General features: G+C 43.8%; 1 protein-coding gene across 3 annotated transcripts in view; it reads right to left on the reverse strand.

The window, feature by feature from the left end:
- Positions 1-26,264, reverse strand: part of LOC106652605 (bumetanide-sensitive sodium-(potassium)-chloride cotransporter) — a 30,113-nt gene extending 3,849 nt beyond the window's left edge. Inside the window, exons 1-10 of one of the 3 annotated variants that reach the window (XM_023459298.1) lie at positions 25,861-26,264; positions 9,843-9,971; positions 8,455-8,515; positions 4,976-5,303; positions 2,310-3,260; positions 2,104-2,225; positions 1,821-2,020; positions 1,590-1,737; positions 1,232-1,473; positions 43-284 (exon numbers count right to left, since the gene is read on the reverse strand). In XM_023459298.1, coding sequence (XP_023315066.1) covers positions 43-284; positions 1,232-1,473; positions 1,590-1,737; positions 1,821-2,020; positions 2,104-2,225; positions 2,310-3,260; positions 4,976-5,303; positions 8,455-8,515; positions 9,843-9,964 — 2,416 coding nt within the window. In that variant the 5' untranslated portion in view covers positions 9,965-9,971; positions 25,861-26,264. Of the gene's footprint in view, positions 1-42; positions 285-1,231; positions 1,474-1,589; positions 1,738-1,820; positions 2,021-2,103; positions 2,226-2,309; positions 3,261-4,975; positions 5,304-8,454; positions 8,516-9,842; positions 9,972-19,777; positions 20,487-23,540; positions 24,097-25,860 lie in introns of those variants that run through there. The other 2 variants (XM_014371668.2, XM_014371676.2) reach the window with 2 other exon arrangements.
- Positions 26,265-26,670: the final 406 nt, after the last annotated feature.

Consider the following 26,670-nt stretch of genomic DNA (forward strand, 5'->3'; position numbering starts at 1 on the left):
GCATCGATATACTTGTATAGAAAAGCGATGTGATATACTGACCTATGGTCGGGACGCTCTGGACGCGGGCGATGCCGCGGCCGTTCATGGACAGGTCGCTGTCGGCGTGCATCAGCTGATTGCCCGCCAGGTCGTAGCTGCTCTGGACGAGATTGTTGCCGGCGCAGGCCTGCTGCTGCTCGGCCGCGGCGTCCTCGGCACTGCCCTGGCTGCCCGTGCTCGAGCAGTCGAGGCCCTCGGCGACGCGCAATATCGCCACGGCCAGCTTGTGATCCAACGCTTTGCTACAATGATAATGATGAATAATATCAAAGAAGATATGAGGATGACGAAAAATTGAGAGATTTAGCGGCGGCTGACTTTACGCTGATGTGTATCACTTGGAGAGGCCGCGTGATTACGTGTCCACTCTGGAGCGAGCGAGCGTATAGTGTGTAATACTTCGCGTGGCCTCGAAATTTGGAAAATCAATTCAAACGTGCAAATATGCGGACGTGCGAGCCGAGGACACGTATCGTCTCAACCAAGAAGGGAATTCCATTAAGAAAAACATTGGATGTATCATCTGTGTGTCTCGGCGTGCGATACTGCGGCACGATATCGATATATATAGATACCTCCGCGGCAATGAATTATTTGCCACGCGCGTGAAAATTAATATCGCGTAGATGTGTCCGTGTGTTTAACGAAGAAGAAAAGGAAAAGGAAGAAGAAGTCGATGAAAACGAAGAAGAAGTGAAAATGATAAAAGTCATGGACTCGTTTCGTTTATCCGCGAGAGTAAACCTAATACGCCAAGGCAAATAACGCGCAAAAACAAGTCAACCGTACGGCCGCTTAAATATAGGTATACAGGATATATCGATGTAGTCGCACGCATCTCACGCTTATACGGTACGTATACGCACACGCGTGTATATAGTCGACATCCCTCGAACCTCCCCCCGCGCCCGTATCCTTTCACTCTCTATATCTCTCTTTCAAGCGGATATCTCCATGGCAACATCTTATGACTTCATATCGACACGGCTGTGTATACCCGCACCGCCACTGAACTGTTAAAGCTCGGGCAACAGAAGCAGCAACAGCAGCGGCGGCACTATAAGCACTGGCAGCAGATGCGAGTTACATAAAAATGCCTCCTATACTCCTTCCCTCTTTTTTAATGCGCCCACAATACACCTTTTCGACCGTATACCCCAGCGTATAATGGATTTATTATTGTACTCACTGCAAGACGTTGAAATACTCGGAGAGCTCGCTGTAGCTGCAGCTGCTCCAGTGGGTCTTGTAGCCCATGAGGAGGACGTTGGGCGCCAGCTTGCCGACGCCGCAGGTCTGCATCATGGCCGAGGCGCCCTTCTCGAACGACAGCTCCTCGACCACGTGATAGAACGACTTGAGCTGGTTGTCGTCGAACCAGTTGTAGCCGTTGGTCAGGTGGCTCTGTCTGGCTTTGTACGACATGCGGGTCTGTGGTGTGGTGTCAGGGGGGCGAAAAAATGACGTCAATGATCGCGTGATGATATAATCACGCCGTGCTGACGCGGCGTAATTTTAATGCAAATATAAATGTATAAAAATCTTACCGGGTAGATCTCGCCGCAAATGAGTAGCGATTTGTTGCGCGTTATCAGGCTGGCCAAGTGCACGAGAGCCGGCCTCGACTTGGGCGCGCCAGTGAGCGCGAGTATCTGCGGACGATAATTCTTCACGTGATCGTCGATGGAGTTTAGCCTGCGGAAAAGTCACACACGTTTAGCGAGAGGAAAATAAGTTGATCGTCACACTTGCGCGGCTTAATTACGATGCGATCTTACTTGAGCGCGATGGACAGGGCAGTCTTGTAGGTCTGCGCCTGAGTACTGCTGCCCCAGTTGACGTCGGGCTTGCGATAAACGACGATCAGATAGAGGGCGAATATGATGACGAAGGTAACGAGGGACGTGGCCCAGTCGATGAGGAACATGATGGCGACGCAGGCGAAGAAGCCGACCAGCGAGACCCAAGTGTTGTAGTACTGCAATTGTCATCGTTCAACGTAACGGAAGATCGAAATATTTTTCATTTTTTTCTAATCGAAGAAGCTAAAAGGAGACATACCCTGAAGGTCGGACGCCAGCCGAGCGGCTTGATGAGCGACGCGTGGAACGTGCAGAAATTGATGAGGGCGTAGGAAGCCAGGTAGAAGTTCGATATCAGCGGTGCCACTGCGTTCAGATCGGCTGCGTTGCAACAAAAATAAAATAATCGAGCATGAGAATCCGATTAAAAATAAGAACGATTATGACGATAGAAATGATAATTACCGATGAGCAGAAAGAGGCCGGCGACGATGAAGGTGAGGACGTAGCCGCGATAGGGCTCGCCGTGCTTGCCGTAGCCCTTGGCGAAGAAGCTGAAGCCCGGATAGATGCAGTCCTGGCCCATGGCCTGTATGAGGCGCGGCACCGACAGCAGATTCGTCAGGGCGGTCGACAGGGTGGCGGCGAAGCAGCCCGCGTAGATGAAGGGACCCCAGACCGACATGACCTGCATCATCGAGTAGCTGTTGTGCAGGCCGTAGGGGCAGTCCTGGGCGGCGAGGCACTCGGCCAGGGTGCGATTGGCGGCGCCGGCCGTGGCCCAGCCGGGCGCGTCGCGCGCCGCTGCACCGCCCGCGAAGAACACGAAGGTCACGTAGCTGACCATGGATATGAGCAGCGCGAGGAGCGTGCCCGAGGGTATGCTGCTCGCCGGGTCCTTGAGATCGCCCGAGATGTTGGCGCCGGCCTGGATGCCCGTGACCGACGGGAAGAAGATGGCGAAGACCGAGAAGAAGGTCTGGTTCTTGCCCTCGTTGAAGCGATAGTCCGGCATCCAGTTGTCCATCATCACCTGGCCGGAGAAGCCGGTGAAGCCCTTGGCGCGCTGCTCGGCCTCGTAGGCGCCATTCGGACCGATGCACGTGCCGATGATGAAGTCGAAGATCGCCCCAACGATGATCGCCACGAGGAAGTTCTGGGCCTTGGACTCCCACTCCATGCCGACGGCGCAGATGAGAATCATCACGATGATGGCGACGATGCCGATGATCCGGACGTCGTTCACGCCGTTGTCGATGATCTTGAGGCCGTGCTCCTTCAGCAGCTCGTTCAGCGAGTCCACGAAGCCGATCGTGTTCATGGAGGCCGCGACGGCGTTGGCGAAGGCGAACACGATGCCCACCGAGGCGCCGAATTCGGGCCCGAGCGAGCGCGAGATTATGAAGTAGATGCCCCCTGCGAGCGACCGATGCACAATTATTATTATAATTATCATGTGTGTGTGTGTGCGTCGTATTATACGGTATAGCCTAGACTGCTTCCTCCATTCCACTCTTTCTTTCTGTATTTTTTTTTCTTTCAATTAAAAAAGTACGTCGCGCTTGCACACGCGATCAGGTACATATCCTATACTCCCATCGATACACAGAAGAACAGAGGAACTCTCTCTACCCTGTAACCTGTGTGTATATATATAAAGCTTTTAATTAATTCCTCTGCTGCTTTTGCGGGGTGTGGCGATCGATGTAAGAGCCGAGCTATATAGAGAGCGCGTGCGGACGTGATGTATCGATTTTTCAAAAAACGGACAGAGCAACGTCGACGACGCGATGCGTTTACTTTTGCAAAATTTCGAATTATTATTATTGTTGTTATTGTTGATGAACGATGTGTGGCGCATGCGAAAAAACGATTATTATTCAGGCACACGCGTCGATTTTAATCCTTTGAGTTTAACTTATAACTCTTATAAATAGGTATCGGTGAGAACCGAATAGCCAATTGCGCAACACACAAAAATCAAACAGAAAGATATACTTTTCAAAACTTTTCAAAACTGTATTTATATAGAATCATTGTCACTTTGATACTTGTAGATTAACAAATAAAGATACTCGCCATCTAGTGGTGAAAGCCGACATTAATTATATTTGAACCTGAGTTACTTTTGACTCGAGTCGAAATGATATAAAGTGACATAGCAACTTTTTTCAAGCACGACTGCAAAATTGACGCGTGCGTAGAGCGTCTGAAATTTAATAGTTTTCATAAATTTTCTGAGTAATGGCAAAAACAAAATCAATATTAAAACATTTTGGAGAAAAATTGAATACGAAAGTACTTTAAATAAAACTCAGTATCGTTAGCGTTGATTTTTAAGTTTTTTTAACAGTGTACGTAGTAATAGATATTTATGTTCAACGCGTGCGTTACATTACATCGCATGAATCGAAGTCATGCATGGGGATGACGTACGTGTATAAATCATCGTATTACATGTGCACCCATTGCGTTGCACCGCAGTCGAGGCAATTTTTTTTTACTTTTACAAACATCCTCTGGAGACACTCCTTCTCGCATAGTTGCATACGTACGCGCACGTATTTATCTAAACGAGACGGGCATGGGGGACAGTTGGATCGTCTTATAATATACCCTCGCGTCTTCTGCGGAGAAAAGTTTTTTTTTTTCTCTCCCATCTTCCTCCCTTGCCGCAAACGCACGTATACGGTATTTATACGAGCGAGAGAGCTAATTTTTTGTCGATATAGCTACTTTTAGCCAATAAATGTGTAGCGGCAAGAAGAGAGAGAAAAAAGTCTCTCTTTCACTGATCTTTCGTTATTATAGGCCTGTTATATACGCTGTGGCAGCTCGGCGCACGTGTACGCGCGTAAACATTCGACGTTTGCTTCCACCCTCTATATATGTAGTACCTGACTCGTGAGGCGCGACGCATAAGAAAATAATAATAAACGGCAACGATAATAATAATAATAATACCAACGATATAATGCTAAAGAAGAAGATATCGCAGGCGCACGCACACGTACCACACCCTGCGGCGATAGTGCGCTCGATAAATAATAAAATATAACATTCATATTGTATATATCTGCTGCGAAGTCGGATTATGGACTATGCATTTGGCAACTCGTATATGAACTCACCTCCTTTGACTTCGCCGTTGGTGCTGATGGCGCTCAGGCTGAGCGTCGTGATGACGCAGACGGCCGCCGATATGCCGATGATGATGCAGCTGTGCATGATGCCGGCCTGGGCCACGACCCACGACAGCCGCAGAAACAGCATGACGCCCCAGATGTTGAGCAGGCATGGTATGAGCACGCCCTGGATCCAGCCGAGCTTGATGCCCACGTGGCTGGGCTGGCCGTTGGCCGACTGCTGGCCCGAGTCGCTCACCGATCGGCCGCCGTAGCCGCTGCCGCTCAGCTGGTCCGCGGCGAAGCCCGACTCGACGTTCGCGATGTTCAAGTCCTGCGGGCCGAAAAAGAGGCAAAAAAAAGTAATGCACGAGAATTAGCGAGTCAAATTTATACGAATTCATGTAGAGAAGATGAAATAAAATACATGTACGATGCAGCAGTCAGGAGAGACAATTACACGCGTGGGCGTGTGCATATACTTGTGTGTGTGTGTGTGTGGAGAGAATCGATAAATCATAGACGCGAGGTAGCAGCGGCATTATTATACTCGAGTCGCACGAGTTAACTCGCGCGCTAAGTTCACGAGTCAAGTGTATATGAACCTCGAATGTGCCCGTTATATATAGGTACACGTATACATATAATATACCGGAGATCCGCAGAGGCGTTTTATAAGGGCACAGCCGAGTCGAAAGCTCGAGACACAGCAGCAGTTAAAGCACTCGACGTTGTTGTTCGGCATATAAGAGGGAGAAAGAGAGGATGATCACGTGCCGACACTCTCGCTTTCGCTATAGGCTATATATATACAGCTGAGCTTTGCTGCTGCTGCTGCTGCTCCATCGCAGCTGAAGAGAACAACTCTCGAGAGTCAGGGTCGAGAGACGCGCGACTTTCCGCCTTTTTTTCTTTCCCTTCCGACTATTTTTTATTCGCCTGTACGCGATACTTGCGCGCCTATGTACAATATATGCTTCGATGACTTTACGAATGAATGCGTACAACACCTTTCCAATGATTTCGGAAAAAAAATTGACCTTAGTTTCATTTTAAGTTACGTTTCCCTCTAGCTCTAATAGAAACCAATATGTAATATACTACCAAATGCGTTAAAACTTGCATATTTGTAAATATGTGAAACTTTTGAGAAATTATTATACTACCGAAATGTGTTTACCATTTGCGAGTTTTCAATACGCCATCTAGTGATAAAATCAGAAAACTCACAATCAAATATAATACATATTATTGAAATTTTTTGTTACAATACACAATGAATACCGGAATAATATCCCTTACATTTTCCAAAAAAAATATAGCTCATGAAAAAAAAAATTATTCATAGTTACGTTTAAGAACAACATAATAAAAAATTATCACTGTGCGCTTAAGACTCTCACTAAAAAGTTTTCATTCCTATGATTACCGCCTTTTTTACGGATTATTTCCCTATTTCAAACGTCCAATAAGAATAATTTCACATTAAATTCAAAAGCTAAATTGTTTTGCTCGAATGATATTCAACATTCAGTCAAGCTTTCCGGTGCTCTCTTCGATGCGAGTGCGTTCGAGCTCGCAAAAAAGAAGGTAAATATAAAGTAAATAAGTAAACCGCGAGATTGCCGCAGAGCAATAGCATCCGCTTTGACGCGGCCGCAAGTGAGCGAAATGAGAAAATTAGTTTGATTGCGTGCGGCGTAGATGCGATAAATATTTTTCAAATCTAAAAGAGGAAAAAACGAAGGTGCAACTGATTCACTTATGGGCATCTGCGTGTGTAAGTATGACGCTCGAGCTTTTATTTCATCTCACGACGCGATCAAGCTCGAATGTAAGTACTACGCACCCACACATGAACGCACCATGGAGTCCAACAGCCTCTTCTCTACATTTTCCAGAGCTCCTTGCTCTTTCTCCCTCTCTCTTTGCTTTGTTTCTCGAGCTTTCCTATTCCTTTCTTTTTGGTTCAACCCTCCGAGAGGGGAATGCGCCTATATAATAATCCGTTGAACCACGCGCTACGATGGCATATTTTACTCCAACTGTCGAGCTTTGCTGCCGCTGCCGCTGGCCACGTGGGAGACAGTCGGTCTAGACGCGCATAGCATAGCAAACACACACACACACACACACACACACACACACACACACACACGTGTGCAGAACGAAGAAAAAAAAGGAAAAAAGGAAAAGGAGGCTTGTGTATACGTATGCGCGTATATGAAGCGGCGCGGACGCGAACAATTTCATTTCGACGACGAGATATCGTATCTGCGCTTGTTTCTTTATTAAATTATTTCGTATATATACACCGCTGCGTGTATATGATACGCGTATATACCTACGCATCTACCATGTGTGTGTGTGTGTGTGTGTGCGTGCAAGCGAGGGTGTATCGACCGACTCCGCGAGAGCACATCGTGACTGCGAGGCCAGCATAGTGCTTTTCAAAAGTAAATAATGCACCGCGAAAATTGCGTTGCCGAGTTGTTGCTTTATTTTTATACTCTTTGCAAAAACGAAAATTGCATCGAGTAAAGCTCTATAGTACCTCTAACTATAACTGATAATTGATCGTTTAGCGAAGAAGAAAAAAGAGCCCAATCGTCCGTTACTTTGTATACAATATCGTCGCGCGCGTCGTGGCCAAAACCTTGAAAATAAAGCAAAAAACGCGAAATAAAGAAAAAAAAAACAGTCGCTCAAAGTCGTGGATAAATACTCGATCAACACGACTGCTGCTGTCTCGTTCACGTATTTTTTTTGTGCTCGAGACTCAAACTTGAAAAAATCAAACGAGCTGATTGTCCGCGGCTCGGAAAGTATAATTGTCACGAGGAAGAGAACTTCTAAGCGTAATATAATGTATGCCGTTCTAATCTAATTTCGCGTGGATCTCACAGTACCCAAGGATTTTTCAATCGCTCGTGATGCTGCGCACTATACTTGAAAACGAGCCCGTACAACGGCACGCGTTGCAACGGCAAAATGCAAAAACAGCCGAAGACGATGAACAAGAAGAAGAACAAATACCGCACGAGTCGCGTACGCCGCTGAAATCCAATATTCGAGCCCAGAAGTTTTTAATTAAAATAAACAGAAAACGGAAAACGTCTCCTCGTATCGATTATTTTCCTTCGCGTTCTCCTTTTCTTTCTCTCTCTATCACTAGATCCTCTCTTTTTTTTTGCATTCAGCTCCCAGAATGACAACATACCTATAGCATCAACAACGAGTCAAGTAAGAGAGAGAGAAAGGTCGAATAGATTGATTGATTGATAGAGAAAAAGAGATCTACACACGTAAGTTGTGCGCTCGAGTAATGGTACCGACGTACATATACTGTGTCCAGCTCCACGCACACACAAACACATGTATAAGACAGAGTAGAGTAGAAAAAAAGCGTCATACAGAATTGACTTTTCGTCTATATATATTGTGGACGACTACACGTAAAAGTGCCTATAGGCTATGCTACTTACCCGAGAGAGATTACCCTCGTGCAATTCCGCCAATGATGGACGCTTCGCTCGTCTGCTTAGCCTGGAGAAATGAAAAAATAAAAATAAATAAATAACAATAAAGTATGTAACATCGATTTTGACGTGTACTATTATGGTTTCATTCATGCCCCGGCTATTGCTGAATTTTATTTTTATCGGCCTACGACTATATTTGTACAACACCACCACCTCCACGACGTCCTTTTGTGCGCGCTTGTAATACATAAATACCGAGATCCAATTGCCGAGTGTAGGGTCGCCGGGGATCTATTATTTTTTGATTATTAACCCGATCCTTGTCGCACACGAGAAAGGGAGAGGGAAATCAAACCGAGATATCGTATATCTAAGAAAAAGATTTACATTGAAAAATTTTACGACTCGAGATGCAGAGAGAAAGTTCTTCTTTTTGTCAGGGAGATTTTTTACTTCGCAGCGGCGGGTCTTAAATGAATTGTTTGTCACGCCGAAGAATAGAAAAAGAAACTTTGCGGACGATGAAAAATAAAAAAAAAAGGAAAGGAACTGCACCCAAGATGGAGTTGTCACACGCGCTCAACTACACCAGTCGCGCGCGCGCGGGTAATGCGATTTAAGAGAAGTATAAAGTAAAGGGGGTGTAAAAAAAAGTACGAGGTAAAAACAAACTTACAAAAACTCGATTTTGATCTTTGAAAGTAGGTTATATGGGATGCCTTCTTTTTTAGCCTCTTATTCAAAAGCCTTAAGTTTAGTTAAGATACTTTGCGAAGGGTAAAGGCGCGCGCGGATCAAGGTTGTCTCCCCCGTTCGACGCGTACACGCACATGTACAATACTGCACAAACACAAACGCACACACGTGTACATGTACGAGCTTACAAGGGGGAGAGAAACTTTCTCTCTCTTTTTTCCTCTTTACAGATGCTTGGACAATGACCAAGTTATGAATTATTTACGGACGAGAAAAAGAAAACAAAAGGAAAACATCGCTTTGCCGCGCGCGCGGCGCAATACAGAGAGAGATTATATCGGGATAAAACGTTATGCAGTCACAAATTGGAATTTACCGCGCGATAGATACGCATTGGCAGTTTTCGATTTTTTTTATTCTTTTTTTTTTTTGTACGAAAGATTTATCGCTCTTGGGGAAAGTTTCGTTTTTTTTTCTTCCTGCTGCGTTTCAGCCGCTTAGCTCGAACGTCGCGTAAAGCGAGTTTGGGATTTTTCCTATCTCTAAGGCACTCTCTTTTCTTTTTGTCTCGGTCGCTTATGCCAGTAAGATTAAAAAATTCATCGGTTTAAATTACCCGATAAAGATCGCGTTTGTGGTGGTGGTGAACGAATTATCGGTAGTCGAGAAACACAAAAGGATATATAATAACTCACCTGTAATGATCAAGGCGGGGATAGACGTCCCATGCGTTGACGTTCAGCGATATCGCCGGCCTCTTGTTCATGGTTATTTGGTCGTTCCCTTCGACGACATTGGCCTGGAATCGTCCCTCCATACCGAGTCTGTAACCATAAATCAGAAAGAAAAGGCCTAGCGTTAGTTTAGTGTGTACATAGCAGCGGCAAATTGTATACATAGAGATGTCGAGTCTCCGTTTTTCCGCGCGGGTAATTTTCGCGCGCACGTTCAGTTAAACGTAAGCAATTTTGCGACGTCGTCGTCGTAGAGCTGCGAAGTTATTTATTTATTTTTGTCGTTTGCTGCAGCAACTTTTGAAGTGCAAATTCGTCGTGTATTTGCATTTAAATTTGCACCTTTTTTTTTTAAAGCATCGGAATTGCAATCAAGGATGTGCAACTTTTACTCTCTAAAAATCTGTATGAAAACAGGAGCAAGAAAAATTCAGCGATCACTCCTTTTCCGTACAGTTATAAATGGAAATAGGAATTGCGGTTCTCGAGATATAAAGACATCCTCGTTCCGAAGCCATCGATATCATCGTATTATTCGTATATAGTTTCTCGATCTATCTCTCAGCTGCGAGTTTCGCATGGATAATAATGCACCTCTAGTGCAGCAGCGGGTCCCGCGTGTCACGTATATCATGTGTGACGAGATTATATTATATTAAAACATAGAGCTGCCGATATGAACAATTATATAATTGAAAAAGTTTTTCCTTCCAATTCGTGCATAGTTTACAGACGAGTTCATGTGTAATGCTGAATATCTTATCGCGATTTCACACAAAACTCAAAAGTTAGTATGAATCAAAAAAATCGATGCATCTGTACGTATCAATATTTTTATCCACGAGACGATTCACGGTCGCTCATGGCTTTTGCGCTAGCCGTCTACTTTGTCTGCTACAGATTATTATCGCCTCGAGCGCGTATAAGTACGATATAATACGCGGGAGCTTGATATCGAATTTAATCGGAAGCCTATATGGTATATAGCCTCTCGCTCGGTGTACACGATTTTTTCGAGAGGGGGCAGATATGTGCTGTATAGTACGCTAAGATGGGTCGAACTCTCTTGCGGTTTTACGACACGGCCACGAGAGTTCATATCCGTCGCGCACGTGCCGCTCGCTTGTCTCCTACTTATATATTGTTTACTGTCTTTGATTCCTCCGGAGCCCGCGTGTGCTTTATACTATAGCGCACATATAAATACATCGCAATACAAGATGTATAGATATAGAAGCATCATAAAAAAGAAAGAAGAAGCTTCATTCACTTAATACGTCTTAAAACGTTTCGCTCGAGTAAATCATTATGTACATACGGTGTTTATATATTATATACGATATACGTATACCTATACGGCACGCAAAGCCTTGTCGGAGCTTTTTTGCGGCCAGCTTTATGCATATATAGCGCATGGAATTTTGTGGAAGCTTTAATGTCGTTACATAAATTGTCCTTTATGTATGTCACGCGGGCATCATCGACGAATATATAATAATAACAATAAATGGAAAATTGTAAAATCATCGTGGAGAAGTTGTCGGGGTGATACAGTTTTATCGATACACGAAACGTAAACATTCGTATAGGAACTACGGCGTCTACTCTTGATTGCGTTATGAACGTAATGAAAAAAAATGACCGCGGCAGAGCTTCTTAGAATTTCGCGCGAGTTTTTGTATGAGTAGAGTGTCAGTGTGTATGTGTGTGCATATAACAGTGTGCGCGTGACGCAATTATCGTTATCAAAAGCGACGCATCATCGTTTATATGACGCGGTATAGCATGAGCGGCGGCGTGCTCAATTTCATCGCTATACGATAATAAGGACTTTTTTCTTCCTTTTCGGCGACTCCGGTGTATAAATAAAAGCAGCATTAATAACAATACTGAGCAGATAATTTGGGTATTGCGACGATCGGATGGTACTTTAACACCAATATAAAATAAAACTTTTTTTTGCTAACACAAAAAGTTAAAAAAAACGTAAAATCAAAGGACTTTGCTATGAGCTCAGTATAATATAACTCGAAAGATTGGAAAAATGCCGATGATAAAATTGTTATTATTCTGGTCGATGGTTCTTCGATCATTGCGTGCAAGATCTGTGCTCAGCACGCACATATAACATATTATACACACACACACACACATGCACGCGATTTGGCGACGGAAAAGTTAGAAAACAAAAATCATTGTCGAAGCGTCTAAAAAATCGGCAGTCGACGTCGATCCACAAGCGGCACTTACCTACCCAGCGTACTCTCGTTAATGAAAAATATTTTTTTTATTTCAGCTCGAATCCAAAATAAACGCGCTTGTAAAAGTATAAAAAAACTGTGGCGATCGCGAGCTTTTCTTCTCCGCGCGTATAGACAGGACAGTTTCAACGTCGAAATTCTCGCTCGCGCGCACTATAACCCTGTATACAGAGAGCGAGCGTATAGTAGCGATGAAACGACGCTCGCATGCGATCTCCCGTTTATACGCATATATAATACAAGTTCGTGTGTGCGTACGTTTATCGAGAAGAGCTTGCGCGCGTACTGCAAGATATATGGACGCGTTCGAGCTTCAATGGTATACATATATGTGTATGGTTACTTTGACCCTCGTATAAAAAGGATACGTTCTCTTTCTCTCTCGGGAAATTGGGTCAAAGATCTCCAAATTGACGACCTACATATAACATTAAGCACGTATATACGTACAGTAAAACGCTGCTGCCGCGCGAGGTACCGTATATCGAAACCTCGAAGGGATGCTTATACACCGCACGCCATACATGTATGGGATATCTTTTAGCGTTATTAAAGCCAATGAAAACTATATGTATTACACATAGAGAGACGTGTCGGCGGTGTACCAACATGTTGTATATTGGATACGGTGGCTGCCATACACACACGAGCATAAACACTCCGCGTGTGCGGTTGAATCAGTTTTTCCCCTGCTTAAAACGTGTTCGCACATCTATACACGTATAGCAATAACTGTTTAGATTACATCTCCATCTATCTCTCTCTTTTTGCAATCGCACGTGTAGTGCTGTGTATAGACGACGTGCCACCTTGAGCTTATTACTCTCGAAGAAGAAGCGAGAGATTGCGCGGCAACGGGCAAATATACATCGGCGTATATCGTACACACATTTTATCTTTACAGATTTTTTGCCACGGAATTCCCGCGAGTGCCAATGCGAGAGCGACTCTTTGAGGAACATACAATCAATCATCCATACCGAAAAACAAAAAACAAAAAATAGAAACACACTAACTCACATACGAGAATATAAGTAAGTAAGGCGCGAACGGAAGAAAAAATGGCTCACTAAATCATCGCGCGCGCGCGCTCGCGTCTGTTTTGAAGAAATCGCTGTCAAGGTCGCGAGCGCAAAACGGTTCAGCAGCTGCCCATTTAACGGCGCGCGCGAGCTTGCGGCCGATCGGCGAGAGATCGGCTCGCGACTTCCTCTCTCTCTCTCTCTCTCTCCCCGTAGCGCATTCCACCGCAGCCGCCGCGATGATCGAGTGTGGCACGCGAGCTACTTCTTCGTCTTCGCCGTGCCGCGATGATGATTATTTATAGGCCTCGAGATCGTGCGAGTGGTATGTATGTATGTGGAAAAAGCTCGAAGCGAGCTTAACCGAAATTTTTGGGAGCTTCCGTTCGGTGCGTGCGCACTCGCACAAACACGCAGCGGCAGCAGCATTAAACATACGACTGTGTGTGTATGCGTGTAATGGATCGCAGCTGATTCAATACACTGTGTGCAAGTTTATACGCATACATCATCACATAGCTATATAGCTTTCAGCCTAAACTTATAGTTAGCAGTTAGAGCGCTTGGAACAAACAGCGACGCGTGCCACTGCACGTGTTATAAGTTAGTTAATATATATATAATGCACTACTCTCGCTGTTGCTGCGGTTTTGTATATGTGTGCGTCGTGCGTGCGACAGGTGGGAATTTCCGGTCGTTAAGTAGATACGAGAATTCCGCGCGAGCGCAAGATCTATATGCCTTCATCAGCTTTGTCATTTCATGCACCGACCGACTTTTCGTCGTTCGTTTGTTCTTTCTTGATACTTTGCCAATTATTTTGCGTGCATCGGCCCGCGTTATATTGTAAAGCTCGATTTGCCGCGCGAGATGATTTGCTACGTTAATTGCAAGCCCTTGGAGCTGCGTGCCCCGAGCTTTTTTTTAATTATTATTATTATAAAAATCATCTCGATGTGCGCGCCTTGATTCAAGGTTTGAAAGCACAGATATATACATCACGAAGAAAGAGAGAGTGAGAGTGAGAGTGAGATCGAGGTCGTGATTTATTTATCTTTCTTTTTTTTTCTCTCTTTCTTTTCTCGTAACGGAGCTCTCTTGCGCATAAGCAGCAGCAGCAGCAACAGCTTATAATTGTGTGCACATAAGCAAAAGAAGATGATAAGTGATGGATGATCGCGTTTATTTGATGATGTATTACGCGGACGGCGATTATTCACGTCACGCAATTATATTATTGCGCGTTCGCGCGCAGGCTTGCGCGGGTCTCCCTCTCGCCGTCATCCTGAATGTGCACGCGCGCGCCCTATACCCACCTAACTAACCAGCTAACGGCTTTTCGCAATGCAGAGTGCCTGTGTTATACTTATTTATTACGTTATTTATAGGGTGAAAATAGAATAATCTTATTATGACGTTATAACGTGAGTGTATATATATATCGAGGCTTGTTACAAGAATGGAACCTCTCTCTCTCTCTCTCGACTTTTAGAGCCCAGCCAGCCAGCGAGCGAGCTTGCGAGTTATAATTGAAAATTAATTGGGAATCCTCGAAGCTTCGAGGATGTACGGATACGTAACAGCCTGTATATAAATTTATATATTATATTATACGTACGTTACACGTCGAGTATGTATACATTATTAATGGCGATACATTTATTTATGCGCGTGTGTATGTGTGTGACGAAGCGCACTATTAGAATGCCAGGTCTCGCGTGTGTGCAAGTTACGTGCCGCGCATTTATTACAAGCCGCGAGCTTCGATTTGTAGCCGAGCGCGTTAAAACACTGTATGTACACATGTTATACGCGCTACATAACATACGCAACAACGTCTAAAAGCGCGGATGGATGACAGCAGCTTGTAATGATATAAAAGCTCGATCGCGAAACGATCGTGCGCAGCCCGGCAGCTCAGCAGCTTTGACAATCTGCCAAACTTTACGCGTGCGAGATTATTCTCTCCGCTGAGCGTGACTTTATGTGTTATTGTTGTTGTTTTTTGCTGCCGATGTTGTTATTGTATATAAAAGCGAGTGCATTAGCCCCGTGAATTTGTTCGTTTGTATATTATTTACCCAACTACGTTCGAGGATTACACGGTATTATATTCTCGCGTTGGATACGCGTGACTCGAGTCGACGCGGCCTGGATCAAATGCGAGGGAGAAAAAAAACGAGAACAGTATCGTAAATACGCTCGGCATTTACACTGTATAATATAAACTGGGTGCGTGAGGCTGCATAGGTAATGATCATTATATAAAAAAGACGAATATAATTGGTAGCATCGATGTGCGCGAGAAAACCCAATGATGTATAGCGCGATAAAAACACACATGCGTGTTGTCATATAAAAACGCGATGACGACGACGACGACGATAACGAAGAAGAAGAAGGTGGAAAAAGAAAAAGAAGAGGCTTTTATATTACGGGCGTGCACCGTAGCGCTCGGTTGTATCCGGTAAAAGCTAGAATATCTGCGCGACAAATTAATTGTTATTATCGCTATTCTTTTCTCCTTGTCTCTCTCCTCTTCTTTTTTTTTTTATTAATCCCCCACTACCTGCGGTATATACATGATACGCACCTATATAGCTATGAGCTGACTATATAGCCCCGAGAGCTGCCTCTTATCGTTTTAACTGATCGCATTTTCCCGGAGCGCGCGATGACGATATCGTCATTAAATTCGCGCGCCTCGATAATAATGCAATGTGTATAATAATAATATATATGAGCGATACAGTCGTCATCGCGTCTCGCGTATATATAATACACCTACACGAATCTGGAGAATTTTTTTTACGGGCTACCGAGGAGCTTTTCATACCTATGTATGTATATACCTGGAAAACGCTCGATGACGCGTCGGGCGCGTATATAAAACTGCACGGTACCGCGCGAAAAGCTCGACGTAAAAACGTCACGTTGCGTAGGCACGCGCGCGTATATACCTGCTGAATTTTAACACGCGTTTCCGTATAGCTCGTTTATGGCTCGTTTATCATAGCGTTGTTTGTTTGATGTATCGTGAACGCGAAAAAGCTCGTCCCGAGAAAACTCCCCGGCCAACGCCAGCCCAAATGATCATTTTTCTCCAATTGATTCGATAATAAAAAGGATGGAATTTACTAACGTTGCGATGATCGGCGATTCGTAATCGCTCCGCCACAATCAAGCGATATTATTATATAGTATACCCGTGCGCACGTGTGTGTGTGTGCTTGTACGCCACTCGAAATTTCGAGTGCTCGCGCGGTTGTAACCGATGAGGAATGATACGCTTTTATTGATATTGATATTCGCGCAATAGCTTATCGCGCTCGCCGCGCGCGAATATATTTAATGTACTCATTAAAAAGTGTATTCGTGTTTGTATTATTTACATGCCGACTCTATCGTACCTATTCGGGATTTAACCGGATTCGCATCGAACGGGTACTCGGAAACGCGACGCGATCGATACCTCAATGCTTAGCTGCGCGCGCGTGCGATATAATAATAATGAAGTAATTGTTATTGTGCGTCTGGAATAAAAAAAATTGAAAGGAAGAAAAAACTCGATTCGCGATAAGTCCGATGGATGGATGTAACGAAAAAAAGTTCGAGATTAAGCCGTGCGTTAAGATAGGCGGACGCGTATATAGGTAAAACAAGACGTTACATGTAGGCACCGAGCTATTGACTTTGCTCTTCCGGGCCGCGTCCGAGATGCGTACACATACGTAGTAGTACAAATAAATCTTGCTCGCGAGCTTGCAGCGCGGCGCGCACGTACGTATACGTATATATGTAGTGCAGCTTTTCTCTGCCGCGCAGCAGCCGAGAGCGTCTGCGTGCGTGTGTATTATTAATAATAAATCGGTAAAATCTGCGTGACTTTCGGGCACTCGAGATCGATTTCGAGAGCGCAAGGAAAGGTAGAGGATTTCATATACAGTTTTGCGACAGAGAGAGAGAGAGAGAGAGAGAGATTCCATTAAAATTTCTCGGAAGGATGGAAACGCGTGTAAATACGAGCGAGAAAGGGAAAACTGATCTTCCACCCTGAGTGCAAAGGAAGTGAGAGAAGGACAGAGATAGAGAGACTTTCGGAAAAAGGATATAGTATTTCTCGAGATTGATAATGAAATAACGAAGGAGAGTGAGAGAGAGAAATCGATGCATTAGCTCGTCTCGAGAGACAAACGAAGAAGAAGAAAACAATTTTCCTAAAGTTTCGCGTTCGTGCGGCGCTTCACTCCGATGTTATTAGCTATATATACGTTAGTAGAGTAGAGCCCGGAGGCTATACGCGCGACTCGATATAAAAAAAAAATCGTATATCAGGCTGATCAGCTCTTTTCCTCGCGATCAAGCTCGACGTAAAAGTGGACGAGCTTTAATTCAAAATTTCTATAATGCTTTTCAAAAAAAAGCTGTGCTCGTGCGAGACGCGTATCGCAATGTTTACCTTTTATAATGTAGAGAGATCGATAAAAAAAAACAACACAAAATTAATTTTTCATACGAATCGCGTTACGTCTCGCGAGTGTATGTAGGCGCGATCCGCCGTGGCACACGTGGTGCACGTGTATCGCGACGCAAGTGCGTATCATGTACATGTTTACATACAGGGCGTTCGTATAAAGCGACGCATAATATTGTATATACACGGGCGCGACGCGCGTATAAACGTCGATAATAATCGGACACTTTTACGGTTTTTAAAGACCCGTCAGTTTTTTATTTCATTGATCTCTCGAGGCGAATTCGATCGGAACGCGTGTAAAAGAGAGAGATACGATCGAATTCCATGAAAATAAAAGATCTAACTGCTTTATAGACCAACAATTATAAAATAATAAATAACGTAATAAATAATGTAATAAATAACAAACGAAAAAGTTGAAGCGTAGATTCGTATCGATGTTTTTGTTTGTTAAACTGAAAAGGCTATATTAAATCGAAGCGAAACTTGTCGTCGTACATCTATTGAATTTTATTTATCCTCGAATCCGCGCGCTAATCAATCTATAACGCGCGATTAAAGCGTCGCGAGCAAGTGAGAAAGGAAGAAAGAGAGGAAGAGAAAGAAAGAGCGAGTAAGAGAGCGAGAGCTGTTTACCGCGCGCGCGTCGATCGAAATCCCAAAAGAGCCACCGAGACCTTGAATTTTCACCGCTCATTGAGAGAGAGGCTGAACTGAGCGCCCGAAGTAAATACATGTTATACGTAATCGAATGGTTTTAATAAAAGGAAAAAAAGAAGAAGAAGTTAACATCGGGTCGTGCGAAATATCCAATGTAAACAAACGCTCACTTACATGTATACACAGGTCAAGGGGGAGAGAGAGACAGAAAACTGGTCATATCATTAGCCATAAATCTATCGCGACCCACCCCGTTGCGACTCACACACATGCACGCACACATTTATATACACGTGCAAACACATTTACAAACTTACACACGCACACACACACACATACGTACTAGCGATATGAAAATTACGTAATAAGTCCTGGGTGGAAGCAGGACTGCGTATATATACCGTGTGTCTCGTTATATTATTATGCATTAGGTATATCAGAAACACGAAATGATGTACACACGCGCGCAATGTCGCGCACATATAGACGAAGCGAGAGAGAAAAAGGAGAAGAAACGAATCGGTGGATATATAATAGTGTCGCGAGAGCTTACGACTATATAATAACGAGAAATCAAAGCTCCGGAATAATAACTCATTATTAATTATGTTAAAGTGCGTACGATGTTTTTGTCGCAATAATAAAATATCAAACGATTATATGACTCGATATCGCTTATTCCGTTATGCAATGCAACTCTTCGGGCTCTCTCTCGATTCTATGTGCTGCACTCAGCTTTTCTGCTGCTGCTTCACGCGTGTTTATATGCGTTCATTATATATGTATGCTCTATAATACGTGAAAAAAAAAGTTGGCGAATTTCTTCTTTTGCTCTCTCTCTCTCTCTCTCTTTAGCTGTCTGCAAATTGCACACACCTGCACCTGCCGAGTGTATACAGTTGCATAAATAAATACAGGCATGGACGAAGGGGGAGCAGTAGCGAGAGAGAGAGAAACTACGCGATCTCGCGCGCGTGGCACAGGGAAAAGAAGTTTTTACTTTTTTTTTTCTTAAATTTTCTTCTCGACTGCTTGTGTATATATTCACGCTATATATGTGACGTATATACATCAGGAGACTTGCATAACGTATGGAAACGACCAAATGTGCTTTTACGCGCACGTCTGTGTGTGTGTGTGTGTGCATCGAGTGAGTGTATGTGTGTGTGTGTGCTTTTACTTAGTTGCTCTATGGAAAAATCTGTGTGTGATGCCACTGCCACGCGCAATGCTTTTGCTGCTGCTGCTTATTTGCCACTGAAAATACACTTTTAACGATCTTGAATCGACGAATTATCGGTCTTTATAAAAGCTGCGCCGCGTGAGCGAGCTTCCATGTGTGTACGTGCCCGTGTGTACGCGCACTTGCTCGAAATAGAATTTTCAAATGGAATATATCGAACGCGAATAAAAGAGAGAGAGAGAGAGATTCATCGATCTGAATTTAGATGCTTATTTAGTCGAATTATCATTTACCGAGCTCGATCTTTTCTGCCGCTATACGCCGTGATGACGGTGGTTTGTGATTCCAGCTTTTGTCGTTTTTTAATTTTCGCTCTGCTCCTCTCTCAGCGTCTCTCGGTGGATTATTACTTCGACGTCGAGCTCGAGTGAAAAGATCACCGGGCTTCGGTGACTCTGGTGGTTGACCACATGCGTCGAGTACTTGGTTTATAACACCACTTCGTAATATATACAACGCGCGTCGAGCTTGCGATACTACTTTTTTTCTCTTACGTTAACACAGAACTTTTTCTTCCGTTCATACACTACAAACTAATGTCGATACTTTCTCCGGCAACCAAAAAAAGTTCAAAATAAAAAATTCAAACCAAAAGGAAAAACAAGAAAAAAAAACAGAAAAAAAGTAAAGAAAATCGGCGAGTGTAAATTATGTATATATCACAGTTGTTGCTGTTGCCGTTGTCGCAGTTGTTTTTGTTAACGATCACGAGCGTAGCACACGAATCGAGCAACGATCGAGGTACTTCTGTGCCGCTACTACAACTACTACTACTACTGATGGTGCAGACAGCCGCTTGGAGGATCGAGGAGCGCTGGAGCAGCAACTGGCGGTGGCAGCGACGAAGAGCATGTCTTTGAGCTTGTACGGAGACTGGCCATGCTTTTACGAAGCTTTCTATGATACAACTAGCGAGGCTGGCTGGCTTCGCTCTGCTCTCGCCTGCCGCTATACTGCTACGCTCTCTCCTGCTCTATTACTTTTGACGCGCGGCTCGGTAGCGACTATATATCTCTTCCTCTCTCTGCTCTGGGAGTGTGCGTGTGCACGGTGTTGCTTTGTCGTACGCGGGGGTTTATTAGGCGCGCCGACGCCGAGAGCCACACACACACACACACACACACACACGCCGATACACCAACACCCACCAGCAGGCGTATTTATATGTATACAGCAGAGGCTCGATAGATCCAATACTCATGCGCGCCGCTGCCTCCGTTCGCCGAGCCGAGCGTCGACGACGACGACTACGACGCGAGAGCTTTTATCCCCCCGCGCGAGCAGGAGCTTTTTTCCTCTCTTCTCGCTCTCTTCTCTTTTGAGCGGTGCAAGCTGACCTCGAGGCGATGGGCGTGTATGTGTGTGTGTGTGCTTTTCGATGCGAATATAATATGAATTATTGTCGAACGCCGATTTCCTCGATTTTGTATATCTCGAAGCACGGTTCGCAAAATGTTTTTCTTTTTCGAGTGTTGAACAGAGTATATTTCGTCGCGCATGAATGCCCCCCTTCGAGTACACGTGCTTGAGAGTTAAGAAAGCGAGCGAGAGATGTCTTTGATAACTCTTTTGTCTGGAGTGGCGCGGTTGCTCATGTTGAGGCACGTCGAAATTCCTCTGTATAGATACACGATCGCATCGATGATCACGACGATGATTAGACATTACAATCGCGCAATGGCGATGAATTCTATACTAATTATCGTCGTCGTATCGTCGTATTATCCATTATTTATTTTGTTTTTCAACTCGTTTCAAAATATACATACACGGTGGCGTCTATATTATACAGTTTACGCTTCATTAGCTCGATAGATTTTGCAGCGTACTCGAAAATATGCGTCTCGCTTTATTGCACATTACATCCAATTTAATTAGTCTCGCGCATGCATAGAAACATAATTTGATACCGCGACATAATTTGATGCGTGCTGCAGCATAAACGCGTAAAATGATTGAACGAAATTCGCTAGCGCGAATCGATTCCACGGGATATAATAATATGAATTGCACGAATTTTACAAGAGGGCTCCCGATCGGTATCGATCGTTATTAAAGCACCGCGCCTTATCGTCGAAAAAGCATCCGACAGCAGCATCAGTAGCAGCAGTGGCAAAGTTTAATTTACATAATCTTGAAAAATCGACCGGCACACACGTAGGTAATAGATATATGTAACGCGCCGCTCCGCGTGCGGGTAATAGAAAACACATCACGCGTTATATATCGTGCGTGTGTGTGTGTGTGTGCATACGTATACCGATAGCTAAACAACCCCCTCGTGCTATTATATAGCATCACCAGCAGTAGGCTTGGTATGCACACCTATATAGAGTGCCAGCTTTTTTTTATTATTGCGCAACGTAATGCTGACCATGACTGCTGCTGCTGCTGCTGCTGTATAGGTGTATTTAATTCATGTATGTGCGAGTAAAAGTTCACGTCCTGATCACGCACCGTCAGTCGACACTCTTCACACACAGACACACGTACACACTTTCGCGTATTATATACCACATTGACACGCACACCCCCTTAATATACATGCTGACGTAACGCACCTATATATATGTACGTACGACGTGCGCGACAAGGTCGAAAGCGACTTCCTCTGCGCGCGACACCACCGTATATATAATCAACGTCTAGGATTTTTTTGCATTTTACACTCCCACTTTACTTTTTTCTTTTCTTTCATCTCCATTGATGTCCGAGCGAGCCCATAGGCCGTTCAACTTTCGCGAACTGTATACTGTACAAGTTTCTCCTTCCTGCCTATACGACGTATACGTAAGTTTTGCAATTCAGAAAATTACGGAAGCATTTTCTCGACTCCGCACGGATTGTATACATTGTATGAGATGCCTCTAAATCACGTCTCGCGTGGACCACCGTGACGCGAACTCGTTGTTATATGAGCTCGTTCGCGCCTCGACGGACTTTATCGGCTATTAAAAAAAAAAAAGAAGAAAAAAATGTTAGTGAGGCGGTAAATCGCCTCGACGCAATTCAGTTCATGCATCGGGCTCGTTTGAGGTGACGATTTATAATGCAACAACGAAAAGCAGCAGCAACGAAAAAAAAAGAATGAAAAAGAAGACGACGAAGAAGTGTCGTGACACGCAATGCACATGTGCTCTCGCGCGGCTAAGGCTGCTAACTGCAGCCACTGCAATTAAATGAGCATTATGAGACAGGCGTGTAATATGTAACAAATCTAATATATGAATTTTTTTAGCTCTGCCTTCGGAAGCGTTATGTATTGTATATATGTTATAATACGATAATTAGACTAACTTACATATATACGTCGCTGCACGTGTGACTGTGTGTGTGTGTGTATAATTATCCGGACTATAATATTCTATAATATTACATACACGTGAACCCGTCGCATGTATACTACAGAATGTATCGCGTCGAGCGTTACAGTATTAGAGAGACCCCATTGTAAACACCGAAAATATACAATATGAATTGTTTTATATACACCTTAAGCGATTTATTGCAGTGTGTATACGAGATCGCATTTTTATGATCCCGGGCGGTCCCGCCGCGAGCCGGTATATACCGGATGCTTTTCGGATATTTAACGATACACACATTGCTAATTATCATAAGAAGCACATTAATGAATTGACGCGCGGGCTGCAGCTCCAATCGATTAATGATACCGAGAGAGAGAGAGAGAGAGAGACAAGCGACAGATTATTGTTGTGATCGCCGTGTACCGGCATTTTCCATTTTCGACTGTGTTTATCTTTTAACTTTCGATTAGTCGCACTCATGGTGTTGTTTGGTTTGATCCGGAAAAAATGATAAACGAAAAAAAATATAATAATAATCCAAGCACTTTTTAATTTGTTTCGCGCACATCGAGCTCGATTATAATTTTTACTTTAGCAAGCGATGAACGATTATAAGTATCCATGAGCAACAATTTTGTGATCCAAATTCAGTTAACTTATTGATAATTTTTAATTCATGTTTACTCACCGAAACAAAGAAGAGAGTTTTCGCTTCATCTTGGAGCAAACTTCGCAAGATGACTTATAAATCTGTCTTGTACCTTCGGCTTACGTTAAAAATTTCTTCTTTTCTTTTTTCTTTTCCGTCTTAGAAGACTAACTGATCACGATTTTTAGGAACCTCATTACGCGTCGATAATCGAAACAATGTGCATGTATATAAATGTAATCGTACTTTATTTCAGTGACAAAAGATGCAACGAACGACACGCGGTCACCGACGACGCTGCACACGCGCGAGAGGGACGCCTTATCTTTTTTTTCCTCACTGTGTGTTGTGTAGCAATAATGTAGTCTGCTCAGTCGGTCGCGCGCGCACACACTCGGTATATAACAATAAACAAAAGAGTCTGAAACACACACACACGCGCGCGCGAGGGGATCTCAACGTTTAAACAATATAATCAGAAACAACAATAATAATATAAGTTAAGAGAATACGATATACTATACACGCGATCGCCGCGTATATTCACACGTGTGATATGTGCTTCTCGTCGAGATCGGCAAACGCGACTATCGGCTCAAAGCTCGCGTACTCTCGGTTTATAATATACTCGCTCGCGCGCCTCTTCTCTCGATCGCGTCCGAGTGTGTGTATGTGTGAGTGCGCGAGAGCGTAGGTAAGACGGACGCACGAGGTTTAATACCAGCGGCTTAATAAGGGGGCCATACACGTCCGTGTGCATGTGTGTGTGTGTGTGTGTGTGTGTGTATGTAAATACGCACACACCGATAGAGATTTGTAGTGTACCTGTATATTAGTCAGGTGTAAAGAGATGTACATATTTGCCATACGCGCAGAATTATTATTACAGGTATATATGTGGTGTACATACATACATCGAAGACGTGTGTGATAACGACTATGCCAAATAATATAATTCCCCGCGGCACATGTATGTAATCGGCGCACGAGACCCGTGCCCCGCGCGGGTGGGAGGCAAAGGAGGAGATTATCGCTAGGTATTGTGTCTATTACCTAGGTGACACGAATTAATGCGCTCGATTGTGTGCTCGGCTTTGCAATTCTTTTCTTCTATTTTTTTTGGGCTGCGAATATAACGATGAATGATACACACGTTTTATCGGAATTCCGTTAATTGGTACACGATGTATAATCGTGCAAGGACGTCGATCAGTGGGAGAGAGAACGGCTTTTCTTCTTTCCTTTTTTTTGTGCAGTCTATTGTTGCGCATTATGTTCGAGACTTTTACCGTACAAATATATACACTCTACATCCGCGTTATAACAGTGCCGCGCGATTGTTAAATTTGACAAGTCGTCCGTAGGAAAAATAATGAAGCGGTTGTATAAATATATTTTATAATTTTTCATTGTGAACGCGAATTCCTCCTCCTTTATGTTAATTTGAGCACGCGGAAAGCGTATGCATGCTGCGGCGGCGGCGGCAATGACAAGGTGAAAATAATTATCATCAATGAACGAGGAAAGCTCCCGCGCGCGCAAGTTTCGGATCGTAAACGGAAGTGTAATCGCGATGTGGCTCGAGTGAGCGATTGCAATTGTTTACATCGAAGTTTATATAATATATATATAGGTGAGCGTGGGTTTTATTTTTAATGAAAAATTTTTTGAAACAAGTGTATCGGAAATTTAAACGAATCTCGCACAAGCCAGTAAACGGGGTAATCGAATTTCAAGATTGGTAAGAAAAAGCTTTAGGTAAAAAGCTCTACGAACGTAAAATACATGATTTGATCATTTATGATGCACACGTAATAAAGTAACCGCGTAATACCATCTTTCAAAGAGATAATTTTGATATTTTTGTTAAACGCATGATGCGAAAAAATGTATATTCCTACTTATTTGCGATGCACGCATAATAACCTAACAACTTTATATCTACTTTCAAAGTGACGGGCATGATATTTTTGTAAAAACGCATGACGCGAATGAAAATTTATTCCTGCGAGCAAAGATCGATCGGGCATGTAATCGATTACACTCGTTTTTAAATTTCATTTCTCTTTGATTGAATCAACGTTCGCTTTTCTGGAAAAAGCTCCTGATGAATTCTCAATCCTACGCGTTTACGTAAAAGAGAGAAAATTGCGTCGATCTCCGGAGCGAAGAAATATTTTTGAGTCGAGGATCGATGGAAAAGTTTCTATATGCGATGTATATAAAATATGATTACGCTGTCGATGGCTATTTTTTCCGCCTCTTCTTCTTTTAATTTATTGTTAAATGTTAAAAATGAGTTCAACAACTTCCTCGTATGCGCGACACTCATAGATAATTAATAGCCTCGATCACTCACCTCAGTTTATGATGAACAGTACAGTACAGTGCGGTAGTGTTCAAGTTCCGGGCGCTCGGCGCACTTGGTGTGCGGTTGCAGCAGCACCACGCAGCCACCTGTTGAGCCTCTACCGCACGATCGCTGCTGCCGCTGATCTTTTCCGCTCCAGAAGGCGCGCAAAATTATTCACTGTCAAACTGTCGATTCGTTATTGCGAGCCAACGTGCCATGAATTATTCAATTGTTATCGTTCCGAAGAATGAAAAAAATATAAAAAATTGTTTCCAAATCGAATGAAATTGAAAACGAATTGAAAACAAAATCACACAGCACAATATAGCGAATGGAAAAAACAGAGGGTTAATAACTGAGAGAGTCTAGCGATTTACGGTATACGCTACGAGATCGAGAGAGCGATGATCCTGCACGATGGCAGCCAAATCGGTAAATAATCTTCCTCGACCCGATCGCGAGATATTTATAAGTTTATAAGGCCTGCCAATGAGTCAGTGCTCGGGGCGAACTCGCGGCTCCGCGACTTTTTACGATCCTCTACATACAGCGTACGTACGTATATATACCCACTTCTTTCGCGCGCGCGCACACACACACTTACGCACGCACTAAGTTAAAGTACGAATGTGTAAGTGCACACGTACGTATACTTGAGCGTGAATAAATCGAGTTAATTAACCCCGCGACGGGCAGCTTTTCCACCACTTTTGAGCGAGGCGTACACATGGATAACGCTCGACGATCCCCACTCGCGCGACACGTCCCCGTTCGAGAAAAAGCTCGCGTTTCTATATAGGCGCTACATTTAGCAAT

The sequence above is a fragment of the Trichogramma pretiosum genome, unplaced genomic scaffold (assembly GCF_000599845.2).
Source record: "Trichogramma pretiosum strain Unisexual culture from Peru unplaced genomic scaffold, Tpre_2.0 scaffold44, whole genome shotgun sequence".
In the NCBI taxonomy this organism is placed as follows: Eukaryota; Metazoa; Arthropoda; class Insecta; order Hymenoptera; family Trichogrammatidae; genus Trichogramma; species Trichogramma pretiosum.